Source organism: Gopherus flavomarginatus, chromosome 6, assembly GCF_025201925.1.
Source record: "Gopherus flavomarginatus isolate rGopFla2 chromosome 6, rGopFla2.mat.asm, whole genome shotgun sequence".
NCBI classification, from domain to species: domain Eukaryota; kingdom Metazoa; phylum Chordata; order Testudines; family Testudinidae; genus Gopherus; species Gopherus flavomarginatus.
In genome coordinates, this window is record NC_066622.1 from 21,505,246 (window position 1) to 21,525,848 (window position 20,603).

Sequence of the window (20,603 nt, forward strand, 5' to 3'; positions counted from 1 at the left end):
GCTGCAGAGTTAACACAAGCTCTGATTCGGGTGTTCCTCTAACCTCTCTCCTATCCACTCACAAACCTCACACTCGAGTTCCTGGTGCTTTAAACCCAGACTAGCTGGCCTGAGTGGGGTTAGATCTTAGATTCTGCTTTCACTTGGGCTGGTAACCTGCCCACTTCGCAGTGAGGATGCAGGCTAATTACTTAAGTGCTGATAGTCCTCCAGTATGTTCCCACAAATTCCCCTGTGCTCCCAGAAGGACAGACCAATTCTCCCAAAATTCACTGGGAAAGAATCAGCACAGCTCATCTTAGTGCAGCAGAAAGAACCACAGGCTAGGCCCCAGAAGTCCTAGTGACATACATGAGGAAGTGAGGCCCCAGTAACTCAGGTATGGTTTTGCAGTGTGGCTGCTCAGATGCAACCTAGGCTAACCTGGGTGCTCAAACCCAGGTGCTGATCACCTGAGTTAATTCTGCAGTGAAGACATATCTTATCTGTAAAGTGCCTTTTGAGGTATCTCTTAAGTAGACTCCGGCTAGCTAGCTAACGCAGGCTTCACTTTTACTGCCTAGGGCAAAAGAGATTAATCAGAGAAATGTTTTTGATAATACGGGACCCTGAAGTGATCCTGGGAAGAAAATTATTTCACAGCAGAGCCAAAGGAGCCTCCTTTGTCAGGGTGGGAAATAATATATAACAGAATAGAGGAAAGGGCTGATAGCTTCCTCCCCTCCTGGCTAAAGTAATAGCTGCCAGGAAAATTACTTTCCAGGAGAGGACCAAAAGTGGAATATTATGAATGGGGGAATAAAGAGCTTATTAAGCACTAAATGAAGGCTCTGTGGAGGGAGCAGGGAGAATAGAAGAGGTCAGAGGAGGGAGATGCTACGGGGTGGAATCCTAGCTGGAAGCAATCCTCAAACTCCTTCATAACTCTCAAGGCTGCTTCCCACACTCTGGTAGGACTATGGAAAAGCAGCATGCAGTAATTCTAGGTTGGTGGGGACAGAGAACAACTTGGCACAAATTGGCCTCCTGTCTTTGCACAATTAGATGAACACTGCCCAAGCTCTGCTATGAGCAAATGATGTGCCATTCTTTCTGGAGAGCAGCTACAACTCTGATTGCTCTTGCTCCCACAGGAGCCAGTCCAATAGATACGCTGTGCTGGATTGTGATAAACACAGGGTTTCTGTGACACTAAGTTTCAATCCAACCACTACCAGCCATTTTACATGAACCATGATCTTCTTGGCCATGTGGGAGCTAGGAGGGTGAACTTGTTTCTATCCCAAATGACTTTCTTTATTACCCTCCAAATGAGAGGCATCGGAGAGCAGGGCCACCCAGAGAATTCAGGGGCCCTGGCGTCTTTGGCGGCAGGTCCTGGAGCAGAAGGATCTCCCGCCGCTGAAGACCCGGAGCAGAAGAAGCTTCGGGGGCCCGGGCCCCGTGAGAGTTTTCCAGGGCCCCTGGAGCGAGTGAAGGACCCCGCTCCAGGGGTCCCAAAAAACTCTCGTGAGGGCCCCTGTGGGGCCCAGGGCAAATTGCCCCACTTGCCCCCCCCTTCTGGGCTTCCCTGTTGGAGAGGATGCATAGACTGGAGGGAAGTTCCAATGCCTCCTGAAGGCATCCGAAACCATCTCTCTCACCTGTCTCTGTATCTGCTCCAGAATTTTTTGTGTTTTCAGTTTTCCATAGAAACCGATACCCAGTGTACCCTGCTTGTACTCTATCCTCTGAGAGTTTACTTACTGAGATCCTTGAATATATCAGTTTTCTGCTTAACCCTCAGGTTTTATTTCAGCTTGATGGAACTCCCTCTATTTGACCAGAAAGGTCTCCTTCAGCAGGGGTCTGCTCTTTGCTCCTTGGTGATCTCTGTACACCAGCACAGCAGTGGTGTCTGCATTTAGAAGAATGCGCTGACTGTGGCAATGACTTTTTGAGACTGATCAGTGCAAGATGGACTGTTGTGAGCTCTAGCAGGCTGATGTGAAGAGCCTCTCTGAAACAGTCCATCTTTCTTGCTTTGGCTGCTTACATATGCTCCTCCAACATAGCAAACTGGAGTCAATCATCTGGAGTCTTTCTAGGTCCCGCAGGGCATCCCTTTCAATGGAAAAACCTCTTGGATGCATAAACTGCCTTTGCTATTATTAGCTGAAGGGTGTTGCTGATCAGGACACAAAAGACCTTGAAGAAGATGGTGCAGCACTATAACAGCTCTGCTCATACTTCTCAGATTCCAGAGATTAATAATTGGCAAATGCTTCTCTTCCCCAAGACCCACATTATAGACTCCCATAGGAATCTATGTTGCCCGTTCCCCTTTTCAACATATACAAGAAACTCATTGGAGAGGTGGTGATATCATTGGCTCCTGATATCCAGCTCTGCATCTCTTTGTCATCAGCTGCAGTCAACACCGTCACACAGATGTCTGACTTTGGCACCTATAAAGTCCTCTGCCCGCCATCAAACAATATATTTCTTGTCCTTATGCACAGAATCTAAACTACCACACACAACTCCCTTACACAGAACACTAATCTCCTATAGTATTGATTCATAATATTGTTGTAGCATTTCTGGAAACTGTCATGATTTGCACCAGTACCATAGAACACTGGAGTATTGATTTAATCTATGTGCTGAAACCAGTTCTGACTTTCCTAATAGTGAAACTTCTCAGGAGACTTCCCACTTGCTCTGTAGATTCTTTAGGTTCAGCTGTAAATTGATAGCATAATAAAAGCTACAAGTCTTAAAATGTCTTGTCAAGGCCACTATTTTTAACTAGCACTTCATCCCTCAGCTTTCCCCTGAGAAAAAAAAACTTTTCTGACCACTGTAAGGGAGGCATCATTTACGAAGAAGATAAGACACACAATAATGCTCAGTGTGCTGAAATTTAAGCCTGATCATTTTAGAAATGACGTTCAGAAGTAATGCATGGTCCCAGCACAGAAGCAGCTGTAGGGTTTTGTTACTGTCACTTGCAAAGGCTCACAGAACTCAGATTTACCCTGCTCAAACCATGGGCTCCCAGGCCAGGAGACACCATTCTGTCCTTATGAAACCTTTAGCATAACAACCTAACCTCCAGGACGGACTTCGTTCAGATACAACACAGTTCTGGCATTGAGGTAATGATTCTAAATCCTGAATTTTTTTGAAAATTTAAACTGCATGTTTCAATCAGTTTGCATGAGTGCAATGATTAAACATGCTTAATGGGATTTGCGTGCTTATATGCCAGGAGTAGTAAAAATATATCTCTAGCACATTGACTCTAGAGAGGGTTGAAACAAATATCAAGGAGAGAAAACCTACTCTCACTTAAGTCAATGAAGTCAGGATTTCATCCAGGAAACTTTAAACATGAGGGATGTAAATACTTTTAAAAATGAGGAAATTTCTTTCTCCCCTTCACAACTGCAGCCTCTCATTCACTCAGGTCAGTGCTGAAAGTTTTAGCTTTTAACAGCATTTATTATAGAATCATGGAATTGTGGGAGAGAAAAGTTCTGTTAGATCCCATCTAGTTCTCCACCAAAGGGCTAAGCTACAGGATTGCTGCCTTCAGTATATTTTCCAGTGCTTTGTCCAGTCTAGTTTTAAATGCAAATGTGGCTTTGATTACTTCCTTTGAGAAGACTTTCACGATGTGATAGATCTCACTGTCGGGAAGTTTTTCTTGATATCCAACTGTTTTACTGTCCTAAGGAAAAAAAAATCCCTTTGAAGTAACAGACTGAAGAAATGTTCTTGGATGAAAGAAACTTCAGCAACTGCCACGTTCCCTTTTTGATTGTACTTGGCCAAAGTCTATGTTTAATGGAGATTTTCTACTATCTATTTTTATTATCTATCTTAGGTACTTATATGATCCCTATTACCATAGTATCTGAGCAGCTCACAAAAGGCTATATTATCCTCATAGCACCCCTGTGAGGTAGAGAAGTGCTATTATCCTCATGCGACAGATAGAAAACTGAGTCACAGAGAGACTTGTCGTTCTTATTATGCTTATCAATTTACAGCTGAGCTTCAGGAATCGACAGAGTACGTGGGTAGTCTCTTGAGAAGTGTTATTGGTGAGGAAAGACAGGCCTGGGTCTACCTTGTAAATGACTGGTGTGTGTGTGTGTGTAAATATACTAGCACTTATATTAAAAGGTAACTAGGTAAACACGGTGTCTTGTTGTTTTGTAAATTATTGTCATTATTTTGCTGAGTTTTCCCCTGTTTTGTGCATGGCTTTCTGGGGAGCTGGGAATTTGTGGTGAGTCTTTTAACCCTTACATGTTTCTCCATTTTTGTCTTATGCCTCTGTTTCCTTTGAAACTCATTCTGCATCCCTTACTCACCTCAGGTAGGACTTTTTCATGCACATAGCTCTTTTTACGTTTAACTTTTTATTTTTCTGTTTGTCTTTATCTCTCATTAAAAAGGCCGGCAACAAGAATTTTGGGGGCAGGTTCACAGCAAAAAGGCCATAATATTTTTAACCCTTTCCAGTCCCTGATATACAGGGAAAACCCCCTTTTCCTTCAAATCCTCCTTAAAACTCACTTCTTCTGGGAACACACTGTTAATCTGTCAAAAAGCTGTTGCACACCTAGCGTAACCAATACAAATACTAACTGTGCTTTAAGCTGCAGAGCTTCCACAGATCAGCCAGTGTACCCTGCGCCTGGATTGTTTTGTCTGTGTAAACCCTAACCCTGCAAGTCAGTCTGTGAGTGGACCCTCTGCATCTGCACAGACCTCCATTAACTTCAGTGAGGCATAGAAGGGTTCAGGGATCTACTGAACAACTTGTAGGATGAGAGTCTTCAACTGTAAATTTCTTGAGGCAAGAATCATCTCTCCTCCTCTGCGTTTTGTACAGGGCCTAGCACACTGTTAGTGATTAACAAACAATTAATAATAGCTGCCATACCAGTGCAGAAAAATAGACCATTTAGTCTGCTGTTCTCTCAACAACAGTGGCCAAGACAAAATGCTTCAAAGCAAGATAAAGCCCTCTCTTTTGTGATGCACCTAATAATGCTAATATATCAGAAGCAAAATCTCCTGGTGTGAGCATAAGATTTTGAAAAAGAGAACTCCTGAGTCTTAATCATAGTTCTGACGATGGACTCAGTCTATGGTTTTGAGTCACAATCAAGGCAAACATTTAAAGGCAATTTTTTTCAAATGTAGATGCCTAAAGGTAGGTACCAAACTCCACATTTAGATCAGGTCTACACTACAGACTTACATCAATATAACTATCTTGCTCAGGGTTGTGAAAAATCTACGCTCCTGAGCAACCTAGTTATACTGACCTAACCCCTGGTGTAAACAGCGCTATGTCAGTGGCAGTGTTGACATAGCTACTGCCTCTCCTGGAGATGGATTAACTACACTGACAGAAAATCTCCTGAAGCCCTCTATCACCTAAGTGAAAGCACCCTGACTTTGAGTGCTGGGCACCTGCAGGGCCTATTGATGTTAGTGGAAGTTAAGGGTACTGCATAACTGAAACACAGGGTCTCTCTTTTCAGGTGTCCAGGCATGGTTTTTGGAGCGCTGACATTTATGCACCCAGCTTTGCGGGGGCCAGGGCCAGAGGCTGTGCACTGCAGACAGCGCATGGCGGCTGGGAGCTGCACTGCGGACAGTGGAAGAGGGGTCTGGGGACGACGTACACTGCAGGGTAGCAGCAGTCACTGAGGAAGTTGCAGGGTCGGCTGCAGAAGTTCGGGGGGGTGGGGGCTCGTACTGGATTGCAGATGCTACCCGTGCCATGGCTTGCCTTGATGGCTGCAGGCGGGCCACCGGCACCACCGCAGCTTGCACCAGTTGTGCAAAGCAGAGGCTATAATTGCAACGTGCATGCAGGCCTGCGGCAGCGGCGCTGAGACCGGGCCTCCCTTGCCCCGTGTCTGTCACTCACCGCCCGCCCGCCGGTCGGCAGGGGAGGGGCAGGCCTTTCCCAGCTGCTGCCGCTGTCTTTTCCGCTCTCCCCGGCGCCCCGCCGCGGCGCTTCCGGCTGTAACGCGCCCTTCGGGCGGCGGCAGAGCCCGGGCTCCGGCTCCCGCTCCCGCCGCTGCTGCGAGCCCGGCTCCAGATGTGGCGCCCTCGCCTCCTTCATTTGCATATGGTGCAGCTGCGCGATGCCCCCCTTTTCGCGGGGCGAGAGCTAGGCAGAGGCCTGCCCTGGTAGGGGAGGACAAAGAGCCTGGTGAGTGCCTGTAACAGGGGCGGGGCGTGCTGGGTCAGGGTGCTCCCTCCCCCAGCCGCTTGCTCCAGGGCACTGGAATTAGGGGTGCAGGCTCCCGCACCCCCTGGCTTGAAGTGGTTTCCATCATATCCAGGGTTTAGAGTTTAGTTCAATTGATCTCAGCACCCTCACTGTACAAATTGTTCCAGTGCCCTGGCTCCAGCTGTTTTCCACAGCTGTATTTCCTACCCCTTAGCTGTGTGTACCCTCCTCCCACACTGTTTTCTCTGGGCTGTGATGCTTTGGGCCAGTGGTTCTCAACCTATTTACTGTTGTGGGCCAGGTACAATACTATCTGTATGGACCTGAGGATGTCAAATGGTCTGCAGCTGTGTGCTGATTGGGCCACAGGTTAAAAAACACTGCTTCAGTCTAATCTGATTTGATGGGTTCAGCGTGGGTCCTGGGCAGTGTTGGTGGCCTGCAGTACATAGGGGATCAGACTAGAGTGGTCCCCAAACTGGGGGAGAAACATCTAGGGTGTGTGGTGGGGTCTGGATCAGCTTCCATGGGGGATGGGGAGGGAGCGCTACCCAGTCCTGCTCTGTCCCCAGCTCTGCTCCGGCCCCCGGCCCCAACTCCTGTCCTCAGTTCAAGCCCCCACTCCTGGTCCACGCTCCCAGCCACAGCCCCACTCCTGGCCATGGCTCCGCCCCTGGCCCAGAGGTTTAGGGGGGAAGCACAGACACATTCCATTACTGGTAAGGGGAAATATGAGAGGAAAAGTTTGGGCACCACTGGACTAGATGGTCTGGTCTTCCAAGGCATCTGGCCTTACACTCTGACTCTCCAGATGTTTGCCAAGCTGAGAGGAGAGTTCAGTGCTACCTGAACTAGAGGAATTTAGGGTTAGGATGTATCTGTCTGAGGCCTGCATCTCATGCATTCGATCCACAGCTCTCTGAACTGCAGATCGCGAAACATCAACCAGCCAGTGACAAGGTACTGGATCAGACCAGTGGGATTGGGAGTCAGTTCTCCGTAGCCTCTGTAATGCGCCTGCCAACGTGGGGGTCAGTTAGTGCCAATTTTGACATGGCCATGTGACCAAGGAGCAGGCTGAGACCAGTCTATTTCACAGAGCCATCAAATAAATGTCACATTGCACTGTTATCTGCCACTAATATGGCACCGTGGTTAGGCGCGGTAGATGCTTTGCAGACAGATATGATCTTGAGCAGGGCTGTCCTTAGGCATACGCAGCTGTGTTGGGCACCCTAAGATTGCGGCACCAAATTGCCCCAAATTTCACGATGCCCTAGGCAGCTGCATGCTGCATACATGGAAGCCCTGGCGACCAGCCCTATCCCTCAGCTGTCCCCCCCTGCAAGGGGCAGGGCTGTCCCTAGGGAGGTGTGTGGCCCCAGACAACTCCCTCTGTCCTGCCTCTTACCCTTTCCCCCTCCTCTGCCTCTGGCCTGACCCCATTCCGCCTCTTCCCCCAGCAACCCCGCACTCACTGGCAGTGGCGGGAAGCAGAGCAACCTGGCCCCAGCCCACTCTACTCCTCCAGCTCCCATCCATGGTGCTCCGCTTCCTGTCGCTGGTGAGTGCGGGGAAAGGATCAACCCCCCTGCCCCCCGCACTCACCAGTGGCGGGAAGCAGAGAGACGCGGCCCCAGCCTGCTCCGCTTCCCTTGCTCTGGCCCCAGTCGTGTCACTCAGGTTGGGGAAAGGACTGCCCTGGGCTCTCACCAGCGGCGGGAAGCAGAGCGCTGTGGCTGGGAGCTGGCAGAGTAGAGCGGGCTGGGGCTAAGCTGCTCCGCTTCCTGCCACTGCTGGTGAGTGAGGGATCCTTTCCCCCGAGCGACACAGTTGGGGCCGGGGCGAGGGAAGCAGAGCGGGTTGCTCCCAGCCCCCTGCTAATCCCCGGGCCACTCTGGGCCTGTGGGGCCCCCAAAAGTGGCCCCCCACAGCTCCTGCCTCCCAGACCCTGGGGGGAGGGAAAGGCTGTGGAGGGGCTGCATTGGGCACCCAAATGTCTAGGGATGACCCTGACCTTGAGATCCCCATATTTGTATGTGTTAGGATAGGTGTGAAAGAATGGTATAATGGAGATCTGACACATGGTCAAATAAAAATCAGCTCATCAGTTAGTGAGTTACTCTGTGCTGTAATATATGTTTGTACTGTACTGCCCCCCAGAGCTGGCGCTAGGTATAATCAGACTAAACAATTGCTTAGGGCCCTGAGCAGGTCAAGGGCCCCCATATTAATTATTAGTATATGTTGTGTGAGGGGGAACCTCAAAATACTCCTGCTTAGGGCCCCTAATGGGCTAGCATTGGCACTGCTGCCCCCTACTGGATATAATATGTCTGTTTCCTATACCAGGTAAGGTCCTGAGCCTACAAATTGCTGAGTCTACCTCTGAGTCCCCCTCTCGTAATCATTGGGGAAACTCACGGAGTGTGGGAAGCCAGCACATCCATGGCCACAGCACTGGATTGCAGTCTCCTTGGCGAGTGCCTGGCCTTTTACTGAGTGAGTTTTGGAATGCATGGCAGCAGGTGTGGCATGACCCCGTGCCAGTGCAAGGACATGGGATTATGGAGAGGAAAACCAGTGGTCTGGAATGAGAGGCAAAATGAAAGTCTAAGGACCTATACTTGGATCAACTAATAATCTGTGCCACTGCTTGGAGGAGGAGGTGGCATTTTGCCCTAAAGCTGATGGGAAGGAGGTAATTGGGGTTGAATACAAAGGGCTCCTCTCAAAAAAAAAAAAAAAAAAAAAAAACTAATGAGATTCTCCCTTTTATCACCTCTCACTTTGGCCTGTTTCTTGTCTTGCATCTTTAGAAAGCCATTGATTTGCGAGGATCAAGATGAAAGAGGAGGAAGCTCGGCAGCGTAGGAAGGAGGGCAGGACGAAAAATGGAGAGCGATCCAAGCACAAAGCAAAGAGCAAGGGTAAACACAAAGACAGCAGACTTGGCAGCCGGGAAGCAGAGAATGTCCCTTTGGTCTCACAGCAGAAGCAGCCAGCCGAGGGGAAAGGGCCCATGGCAAAGCTGCAGGACGAATCAGCCATTGCAATTGGCCTGCAGGTGCTCCTGCCTTACCTGTTAGCAGGGCTTGGCATGGTCTTGGCTGGGATGGTTTTGGACTATGTTCAGGTAAGGGTAAAAAGCTCTTCTGTATGAGTGTGTGTGGTGTGCTGTTACCAGGCTTCAGAGGTCCTGCCTTTTCTCCCTTCCTGGATATGCACAAGTGAAAGGGTTACAGCAGGTTGGGTGGATATGGGAGAGAAGATCTCCCTTCATTTTGGATGTTCATTTCCTTCCCCACCCCCAGATTTAAACCAGCATTACACAGCTACTTCTGCAGAGTGCTCTGGCTATCTCTAGGTGAGGCCTGTCGAATGTCTTCTCCTGCAGCTCCCTTGAAGACGAAAAGCATCACTATGGTGCTTCCAAACCCCAGAGCTCCCTAGTGCTGTTCTTAGTGCCAGATGCAACCTGCTGAGCACAAAGTTGCTCTTCATGTTTGTTTCTAAGGCTTTCTAATGAATGACTTGGGTTGCTTTCCAGCCTGTGTAACATGTTTTCTGTGAGAGGCATTACTTAAAGTCTAAGTTCTGATTAGGTTAAGAACTGATTGTAGGCAATTTACATTTAAAGTTACAGTTCACGTCCATAGTACAATTAAGAGGTCACAATGTGTTGTTACTAATGGGTAATGCTTTTTCAGCTTTGCATTCCTTTTTTCCCTCCCTGTGTATTTGACTAGCAAGCTATCAGGTCAGCGTGCCCCTTCGTTATCTGATATGGTGACACTGAAAGCCCCAGGCTGGTATTGACAAACTTCTAAAAAGGTGGTTATTTCTCTTCAGTCCCTTGATTACTCTTGTGGCGTAAGGAGATCAGCTAGGACCTATAGAAGCAAAGGAACTTGCTTCTTAAGACTGGCACGGTATCCTTAATTCACCAATTGATACCAGATACTGCAGCACACATTATCCACTCTTGTAAGAACTCTCCTAGAACAGAAGATGCTATGTGTCAGTAGCTCAGCAGAGGGCCTCTTAATTTAGAATGTCCTTCTTGATCCTGGTTTTGTCTCCCCCTTAATGGAGTTTTAACATATAGCGGGTTTGGTTTGGTTTTTAATTTTTAATCTCTATTTTGATTTTTTCCTTTTTTATTAATAACTGATGTTTAATATAAATTACATTTTTATCTAATGTTCACACAACCGCTTTGCAAATCATGTATACAGTGGTGGGTCAAGTGTTTCCTGAAAAGCGGTCACTTCTGGGGAAGCACGTGCCAGTTGTTAAACAGTTGCACAGCAAGGTCACTCTGTAGTTTAGAACAGGAAGTGAAATTACAAACAATTAATTACATAATACCCTTCCCTCTCATGCCAAGTTCCTAACCAGTCAGGGAAGAAATCAGCCCAGTGCAAGCTCACTTGTGGAAAGACAAGTACTCCAGCTGCTAGCACTTGGAGTCCCCCTCCCTTCTGCCCAGGGACAGACTCACTGCTGCTTGGACTCTTCTTCCCTTTTCTGCCTCCCCACCAGCCTAACCTATCCCAAACCACCAGTTGCTGCTTCTGCTGCTGCTTCTGCTGAATGAATAGGAACTCAGCATTTCCTGGTGCTCCTTTCTGGCCTCCTCCCCTGCTCACCCGTGGTCTTCCTGCTCCCAGCCCACCTGGATGTAAATGCTCCCTCCTCTCCTTTTTGTTGTTGCTCAAATAGAGGGAGAGAGATAAATACATCACAAATGAAATTGAAATGATTTGCCCCAAACTGGCAGTGAACTAGCAGTATCAGTACTGTTCTTATTCCTGGACCTCATTGGTGCTTAACAGCCCTGCACTCCAGTGATCTGAACATGGAGGACAGGAAGGTGGCCAGCCACAGTGGTATTAACAACACTGTTGGGGGACAGCTTGTGCTACCACATTCTGCCACCACGATAAGTTGCATGCAAACAAAATGTGTTTAAAATCTTGTTCTTTGGCATTTTGTGTCTTTCCCTGTGTTCCTCTTAGTGCTTCTGATTTTCTTTTGGAAGTTATTCATTAGAAGCCCTGGTCAGGGGTAGGAGCCCCACTGTGCTGGGTGCTGTCTAGGCATATAACCAGAAATGGTTTTCTGCTCCCAAAGAACTTTAGTATAAACAAAATATTGCCTTGTGGGACAGTTTGTGCTGGAAGGGGTGAGGCTCTGGATATATGACTCTCTATCAGAGGTTCCTTAAGTGTACAATAAAAAAAGCCGGTATGCAAGCATGGGCCGCCTAAGTTAACTATGTTTTCTGCCTGGCGATTTGCCAGTTGAATGCTTTTCATTGTGCTTGCTTAGTAATGGAGCATGACAGAGAGTGATAAACTCATTCACCCCAGCTTGCTGAAGCTTTAATATAGGAGATACTAGCTATTATGTCACTTTATGGCACCTGAGTCTTTCAAACAATCTGATACTTTCCTTATACTAATGCTTTTGCATATGAACAAGCGATTCACAACGTACAGTGACTTTTTAGGACTGTGTATATTGATTATCTGCATCATGCATGCAAACCCCTGAAATCCTGAGGTTGCTGCCTAGAACCAGTCCTGCATTCATTACTCAGTTGACCTCAGACTTCTGCGTGGAACCAGAGCTTCATCTTATTACCTTGAAGTTGTTGGTGGGAAGAAGCAGACTGGGTCATAAAACCCATTTAGTAGGCATTGGAGAGAGCTTTTCTGTTCAGTCTCCCCTGTTCCCATCCCTTTGAGCTCTCCTCCAGCAGGGAGGATTGAAATGACTGCCCTTCTTTGCTTCCTGACAGCCACCATATGCTGCTATTGATGGAGTCCCAAATCCCACTGGCTTTGAGGATACTGCCTCCCTGCATTGCTCCTGATCATCATCTGGGAACAGCAAAGGACTGAATCAGGAATCTGGAGCCAGGGCTCTTGCTTTGTGGCCTGTAACACTTACCTGGAGATCCTTGTGCAGCCAAACCCTATAGACTTAATAATTGTGTGTGTTCGTGTGAATTTAGGGCTGCGGAAGGTATCCACACTCCCGGCCAGTGTGCTTAGCGCTGGGGACAAATACTGGTTCAGAATCCGTGGCCCATGTGTCCTTAAATCTCCTTGCTGAGAATGCCTGTTCAGAGGCCAGCTAATGCCAAATATAGTAATGAGGGTTTTTCAATGTTGATTTTGAATGCTAGGAACTGGACTGAGACAAGCAAACTCTTTGCACTGGTCACCGAACAACTAGCAATTTCTATCAGTACTGACTGTCTGGATTTAAACCAGCAACTGATCAGTGAAAGGCTCAGTATCCAATTTCTAATATCTCAGGCTGTCCAGACTCCCTTTCATTACAAATAACTTATATAGAACCTTTTGACTCCAAGACCCTAACATGTCATCCAAATTATTACAGAGAAAGATGAGTATAAAGTGAAGATTTAAAAAAAGACTTTTTAAATTGAAATCAGATTATTTAAATTAAATTGTATTTTTAAAAAACCATTTAAAAATAATTTTGAAATTTAAATATTATCTATTAAAATCATTTAAATTAAATACAAAAAAGTACTTTCAGTAGTACATATTTGGTGCCAACTTTGAAAGAGAGAGAGCCACTGAATTGGTGGCAGCCACTAGGCTAAGCACCTGAGAGTAGAGTTGTTACGTATTTAAGCCAGCTTTTGACTGCAGAGAGAATATTTTCTTCATTTCAGTTTATTCAACTCGTTCAGTTCAGTGACTAGTTCATTCAAAATTAAGAAGCCAATTAGGAGTTGAAAAATCAGGAAAGCTTGTTATTTTCTCTTCCAATTTACGAATAGAAACTAGGTGAGAGAGGATGAGATCTACTAGTTCTAAAATCTTGGCGGACACAGCGATCAGAAATAATCGGTTCAATTCACGAACTGCAGATTATACTTCATTTAATAAACAGGTTAGTTTTAAATGCAAAATGTGTTTTGATAAACTTTTTGGTATGCTTTTTCCCCTTGTGTTTCCAGCACATTTATTTAATTAAAACAAGTAAAATGCAGTTTTTTAGCATTTTGATTGAATTTGCATTTCCATCCAAATAGGACTTGACACAAATCACAAGGAAAATAAAGTTAATCACCAGACAGTGAATAAGAAATGAATCATTTGCCATTTTCAAAAATTATAAAAATGAATCTGAATAATTGTACGTTAAGCTATATAATGTATACAGCTATAGTGTACCCTCCTGGTTAGTAGAAAGAAGCACCAAATTTAGAATAAAGGCTATATTTAGTTACAAATCAACATGGTTTAATAGTTATCAACCTGTGAGAATCAACTTTTCTTCAGGAAAATAACTGAAAAGTACAAATTCAAAACATGATTAAAATTGATGATTTAAATCGTTTCCTATTTTGCTGATTTAAATTAATCCATCCTGTCACAGAGGATCCCTGACAAAACTCCTTCCAAGATCCATTAATGCCCTCCCCCCTCAAGTTTGGATAAGTTTGGATCTGGATTTGAGCTTTACAATTTAGGCCCATCTCTACAAAGAATGGTACAAATTTACTAGCATAAATGGGCGCAACCACACTGAAGTCAATGGGCGTATGCCAGTGACTTTGGCCATGTATCTTTAAGCAGGAAGCACTGAGGTGAAGCCACCTGTGAGGTGGAACGCAAGAGCTATTCAGCAGCATACAGCAATGCTGCGCTAAGCTTTAGGACAGGAAGTGAAAGAGCATATAGTAACTATTGGAAACTTTTCCCTTCTTTCCCCATGGTCTAGTGAGATTATAGAGCTGCCTTAAATAAGCTCCTGCTGTGACTTTTATCTTGGTCTTTGCAAGGTAGCTGAAAGTTGACGTGATGACAGCAGATAAGGGTATTTGTCTTTGAAGCTCATTGGTTGGTTCTGTGGAATTTTTTTAAGTCAGTCATTCAGAGATATAGCTGACATAAGCTGATTATTCCTTCCTGAGCTTGTATACCACAGACAAGACTGGAGAGGGGGGAGCAAAAAGGGGGTCAGGCGGGGCAAACGTTTTCTCACAGCCAGTGCAGCTTTGCTGCCTTTCCCGATGGGAGCTGGGTAGTAGCCGGGGTTGTAACAGGCGTGGACTCCTGCTCTCAGCGACCTTGAGGGAAACCAAATGAAAACCTGGATATTAATTGCCCCACCCCTTAGCCTTGGAACAGTGAGAAAAGTTCAATGCCCCACACAGTGGAGCTACTTCAGCACCAGCTTATATATTAAAACCATCGTATCAAAGGCAAGCCATGTTTTGCGAAGAAATGTAACCAGAGGAGAAAGGACACTTGTGCCTTTGAGAACACTGAGAGATTCCTGCGTGGCCTGTCACTCTTATGCCATAGCCTGAGGAGCAGGTCTTTCTGGTTTTTGCTGAGCTGGGGGAAGCTGGAGCAGGGTGGGATCATCAGTATTTATCCACAAACATCTCAGCAATCTTCCTTTCTTCATTTTTAAATTCTTCTGGATGTAACATGGAGAAAGAGCTTCCATGAGGCTCCTCGCAGTCTGAGCTCAACCAAGTCAAGCTGATTTTGGAAGATAAGCTTGCTTGGTTCTCTGGAAGGGAGAACAAGAGGAAACTAAAGGACTGTGGCTTCACTGCTAGGTTGGGGAGAAGCTGGGCATGTGATGCGTGTGAGTTCCTGGCTTTTTTTTTGTGCTCTGCCTGTTTGAATATGGGTTAACGGCATTTGATCATGGTGGTCACTCAGCTACAACTGGAGCTGTGCTTCCATGGGAAGAAACTGAGAGGTTTCACCTGCAAGCTGACCAGGTCGGCTAATGGATTTCTCCCAGAGACGTCCTTCTCCATTGCCTCCCAGATCTTCGTGCCATTCCTCTTGGCTGGTTTGGGCATGGTGGCTGCTGGCCTGTTGATGGATCTTGTTCAAGTACGTATGTGTGATTAAGCAGCTTGGTAGCAAGGGGCTGGTTTGCCTGGGTGACCTTGCAATATGCATTTGTAATTTGTGTGTCTAGTAAGCATGATTGCCATTGGATCCTGCCCAGGCTAAAGAGCATCCTCTTTGTGTCAATATCTAGGAACCACTCTTCTTAAGTCAGGGTGTTTGGCTTTGTATTTAGGGATGGGCAGCTGGACAGACAGTACCCTAGGTACAGTAGAGGAAGAGTTCCTCCCGTTCTGTGTCCAGCCACACACTTTGGGGCAACTTGTATGAAACGGCACCAGGCCACAGTACTGGGATCAAACAAATGCTACAGCATATTCACCTATTGTACGATATACATTCTGTCCCCCGGGAGATCACCAGTGAGAGAGTTCCAGGTCAGAGCTATGGTTCACATATTCACATTTGGAAGCAAGATTATCATTTCAGTTCTTCGATACTAGAGGTTATTTTCATTGATTATTCTTCAGTCTTGAAGGCACTCAGCTATCTTGGTGATAGGCACAGAATAAGAAATAACCAGACTAGAATCTAAACGTGTCTGGTCCAGATTCTGATCCCATTTTCTTGGGTGTAAATTCATCATAACTCCCTCTAACTTCAGTGGAGTTATGCTGGATTTACACTACTGTGCCCGGGATCAGAATCTGGCCCATCTAGCTTTCCTTTGTACTGGTGGCACGAACAGAAACTCAACAATTGATCTTGTTTGGATACATTATGTGGGTGGATTTGCAAATCAAAATGTTGGTACAACTTCCGCTGCTTTCAGACTGTGTCCCACTGTTATCTGCAGTGCTCAAAAGCAAGCTGGAGTTCATAGGATTCTCTGGCACTTGTACCCCAGCAGGAGCCAAGTATGAGCACTGCTTTATTTTGGGGGTGGGAGGTCTTGCTCTGTCACTTGGCCGAGGAAAATAATGGTGCAAAGAATGAATTGATTCAAGGGAATATGATGTGAGGAGCAGCAAAGGAAGAATGGCTAACTGCTGCTGTACTGTGCCTAACAACCTGCCTGTGCTCTGCTCCAAGGCACAGACCTACCTTTTAGTCTTAGAGGAGCTCCTCTCCTTAACCATCTCTCCTGTGCTATATAATACTTAGAACTTATCTGCAGCCTTATCTTTCAGAGCAGGATACAGATATTAAAATACTAATCCTCACCAAGCCCTTGTCAAGTAGGTAAATTGTAGGCTTTGTCTACACTAGAAAATTATCGGTTTAACTACCTTGGTCAGGGGTGTGAAAAATCCACACCCCTGAGTGATGCATTTAAGCCAAACTAAGTCCATATATAAGCACTAGGGAAGAGTCTTCTGCCGACCTACCTATCACCACTCAAGGAGGTGGATTATGTGCACCAACAGGATAGCTTCTCCTGTCGGCGTAGGGAGTCTCTAAACAGAAGTGCTGCAGCTGAGCTGCTTCAGCATTTTAAGTATAAACGTTCCCTTATCGTAGAATGTATCCTTTGGATTTGCTGGAAAGCAGGGCCATGTTCAAGAACATTGCTGTACCTTTCTCTAGGTAGAAAATATATGACACGTATTTGAGGTACACATTCCAACATATTGTACATGTGGTATAAATACCAGACTCTGTATTTAATATATACTTAATTTATTTACACATTAGGGTCTTCGAAACTTGCACAGGATGATGTTGTGCATTAAGCAAAATAATGGGGGAATGTTTCTAAGTTAATAGGAAAAGGAACCATTGGACAGTGGAATTGACTCCCAGAGGAGGTGGTTAAGGCATCATTGCTGCTAAGAATCAAAAATATTAGAGGAGACCGTTTCTGCAATAGATTGCAGTATTTCTGACCCGAAGCATTCAGAAATCATAAGTTGGACCCTAAAACATCATTAGATGGCTTAAAAATCATGAGATTTCAAACAATAATATGTTTGGGGTGCTTTTTATTTGTGTTCTGGTCTTTGAGCTGGCAAGAGTCATGTTTTCTAGCTTTTCTCCGTAACCATGAGGACTAGAAATTTACTTCGTTTTTAAACAGGCTGAGATTTTGATATATTCATGTGACCCCAAGAGCTGTGGTCTTATGGAAAATACCTCAAGACTTGCAATGAAATTGTGAGAGTTGATAACATTGAGATTCATGGACCCCAGTGGCCCTTTCTAGCTCTCATAACTCTGACTCTGTGCCCCGCCCTTTAGCAGGAGACAGTCTGACACTCAGAAATCTGTTTTAAAGGATTTCCAGTTACTGCAACAAAGTACTTTCCAGCATCCCCTTATTTACCCTTGTTCGAGAGATGTGAACACACACAGACATTACCACCTCGATAATGGAAGTGGATGGTGTGTAGTGAGTGTATGTGACTTTACTTACACTGCTCTTGTTTCGCCAAAGAGCAGCAGAGTGGCTCTGTGCTGGAAGCTGGGATTGGCTATATATAATTTTCAAGGCCCTACCTTGCTGTAAAGGGGCATGCAAAGGCATGTGCCTCCTTCTCTGATCCTAGTGCCAAAAGACTGAGAGTGAGTTGCCACTCCACTCCATGGATTATAAGTCTGCAGGGAACCCCCAAAAGCACAGGGCCGCAAGCAGTTGCTTAACAGGGTACATTCACACAGCAAGCGGTGGCTCATGGCAGCGAGTCTCAGAGCCGCGTCTAGTGTTACAGGGCTAAAAACAGCTGTGTAGATGTTGCAGTTCAGGCTGTGAAGCCTACCCCGTCCCTCGGCTTCGGAGCCCATGCCTGACTGTGTACACAGCTACTTTTAATGCCATAGCATGAGCCCAAGACTGTAGACCTGGACTCTGAGACTTGCTGTTGCGAGCTGCCCCTTGCTGTGTAGACGTACCCAGGGAGTCTTGCCACTGATTGCAGTGGAGTAAGAATTTCACTGCCAATATTTTTCAAGCTGTGAATGAGTGAGGGGAAGAAGGAAGGCAGGTGGAAAGTAAATGCCTCTGTATTGTGGCTGCAAGCACCTCCAATTTACTTGGCTTCCTACAGAAGCCATGGGGATGGGAACTGCACCAAGTGATGCTTTCTATTTTTGGCTGCTCTTCAAGATAACTCCTTTATTCCACTTTGCAAGCTTAGGCAGGGAGAGAGGCCACGCTGTTTCTTCTGAGCATCCTCTGATCCATGGTGATAACAGGTTGGGAGAGGAAGTTGCCAGATGCACTCCATGGGTCTTTTGAGATGATAGAAAAGCAGATACAGTCAAATGAACAGCTCCCAAATCAGAGGCTAATACACCAGCAAAAAAACTATAGTAAAAGTAACTGCTTTTTGAACTGCATCCCATTTGCTTTACCAGGTTACCAGCTAAGTAATAGCAGCAGGACAGAGGATTTAAAATGTATAGGCAAGGGAGAAATGAACTGTTCTCAGCTTGAATTTGAAATCGATTGTAGAGTCGATGAGACCTGTTTTGTACTCTGTCACTCCATTGTACATTTCCTGGAATTGTGCACTTGCTTATTTCAGGGCTGAAGTTGGCACAATGACGGGTTCCGAATGTTAAATGATAGCACATCTGAGATGTATGCAAATTAATCTATTTATACTTTAATTTAAACAGAATTTGTATTGAGGGCCAAATCTTCAGCTGTGCTTGACACAACTAGAGGGGCTGGGAAGGTGGAGGTAAGTCAGCTTTATGCATCCCCAGTGAGTAGCCTCAAGGCTGCTCTAGGATGCCCTGACTGATAGCAGCCCCTCAGAGTGTGTTCCTCCCTTTGGGGATAACCAGAATGGCTTAGTGCTCTAGTCATGCCCATGATGTGCTCCCTGAACTGTGGCTGGAGTATGGCTTAGAACTGCTCTGGCTAGACACCTCCATCTACCCCACAGGAATTCCCAGCCAACTTGTTGAACTGGCTTCCAGATGACTTTGCACTGCTAGAGAAGCACAAACCTTGCAGACCACAGGTCGATATGTGGCCCACTATGTTCCATTAATGTGAGGAATCAAGTTTGATCCAGGAGGATTGCATTTCAAGCATGAAAATTCAGGAATAAAGCTTCTCTTTCATCCTCAGTGAGATGCTGTCCAGATTATAGCCATATGCGTGAAGTATTTTTCATCTTTTGTTGCTTGTAGTACGTGAGATTGTTAGCCCTGACGGGGATTTTTATAAAATGATTTGCTTTATGCAGTGTATTATGTTTAAGTTTTTCTGCTTCGATTAGTTTGGACAGTGAAATGCGGGAGGTCAGTTTTATTTTGGGTTTTTGGTGAGTTTCGCTTCCTAGTTTCGTGACATTAACACAGTGTAGGTTTGTGATACTGCAGGGCATGTTCATGTTCCTCCTAAACTTGTTTTCAGTTCACTTGGAGTTGATGGGGAGGGAGGAATCATGAAGATGTTGCTATTCTTAGACTCATTCCTGAAGTCTTTATTCAGGCATCTCCCCCCCACCCCCGCCCCACACACACACTTGGGCTGCAGTCCTGACCTGCTGCACCCATCTGTTGTTCCAGACCAGCTGCCCAATCCAGCTCTGCTAATGCACCTCAGTCCTGACCTGCTGCACCACCCAGTATTCCAGCACAGCACAGGCCAGCTCATTTCAGTTTTGATCTGTCCCCAGTGCAGATGTGAAGGGCCCCTGCCCTGCTTTTGGTCCCGTACCCCTTTGTAACGCCACAGAATCTAGCTGGAGTATTCCACCTGGGAAGTTGTCGCTGAGGACTGTTCCTCTATATCAGTGGTTTTTGATCTTTTTTTCATTTGCGGACCCCTAAAAAATTTCAAGTGGAGGTGTGAACCCCTTTGGAAATCTTAGATAGTCTGTGGATGCCCAGGGGTCCGCAGACCACAGGTTGAAAACCACCGTTCTGTGTTAAAACTGGCTTCGATCTTTGTGTTTGTCAGGGTCTCTTTCCCACTTTGAACTTTAGCGTCCAGAAAGTGGGGACCTGCCTGTTCCCTTCTAAGCTTAATTCCTAGCTTAGATCTTATTACGTTGCTGCCAACCCAAAATATAGTGTTTGGGTACACTCTCTATCCCCCAAAACCTTCCCTGGGGGACCCAAGACCCAAACCCCCTGGGTCTTAAAACAAAGGGAAATAAACCATTCCCCTTCCTCCTTTCTTCCTCCCAGATTCTCCCTGAGAGAGAGACAGTGATCCTAACACAAAGAGAAATTATCCTTTCCCTCCCCCTCTCTACTTTTTCCCCCACCAATCCCTGGTGAGTCCAGACCCCGTCCCCTGGGGTCTCACACAAGAATAATAAAAAAAAATCAACCAAGTTCTTAAAAGAAAAGCTTTTAATTAAAGAAAGAAAAAAGTAAAAATTATCTCTGTAAAATCAAGATGGAATATGTTACAGAGTCTTTCACCTTCACCTAGACCAGAGGGACTCCCCCTCCCAGCCTAAGTATACAAGTTACAGCAATCAGAGTTAAAATCCTTCCAGCAAAATACACACTTGCAATAAAGAAAACAA

At 45.9% G+C, this 20,603-nt stretch overlaps 1 protein-coding gene across 7 annotated transcripts in view; it reads left to right on the forward strand.

Annotated features, from left to right (window-relative positions):
• Nucleotides 1-3,014: 3,014 nt before the first annotated feature.
• Nucleotides 3,015-20,603, forward strand: part of SLC41A3 (solute carrier family 41 member 3) — a 40,895-nt gene continuing 23,306 nt past the window's right edge. The window contains exons 1-4 of one of the 7 annotated variants that reach the window (XM_050960566.1): nucleotides 5,993-6,226; nucleotides 7,163-7,207; nucleotides 8,600-8,749; nucleotides 9,067-9,383. In XM_050960566.1, the coding sequence (XP_050816523.1) occupies nucleotides 9,093-9,383 (291 nt within the window). In that variant the 5' untranslated portion in view covers nucleotides 5,993-6,226; nucleotides 7,163-7,207; nucleotides 8,600-8,749; nucleotides 9,067-9,092. Of the gene's footprint in view, nucleotides 3,141-5,992; nucleotides 6,227-7,162; nucleotides 7,208-8,599; nucleotides 8,750-8,777; nucleotides 8,949-9,066; nucleotides 9,384-12,252; nucleotides 15,154-20,603 lie in introns of those variants that run through there. The other 6 variants (XM_050960565.1, XM_050960564.1, XM_050960568.1 and 3 more) reach the window with 6 other exon arrangements.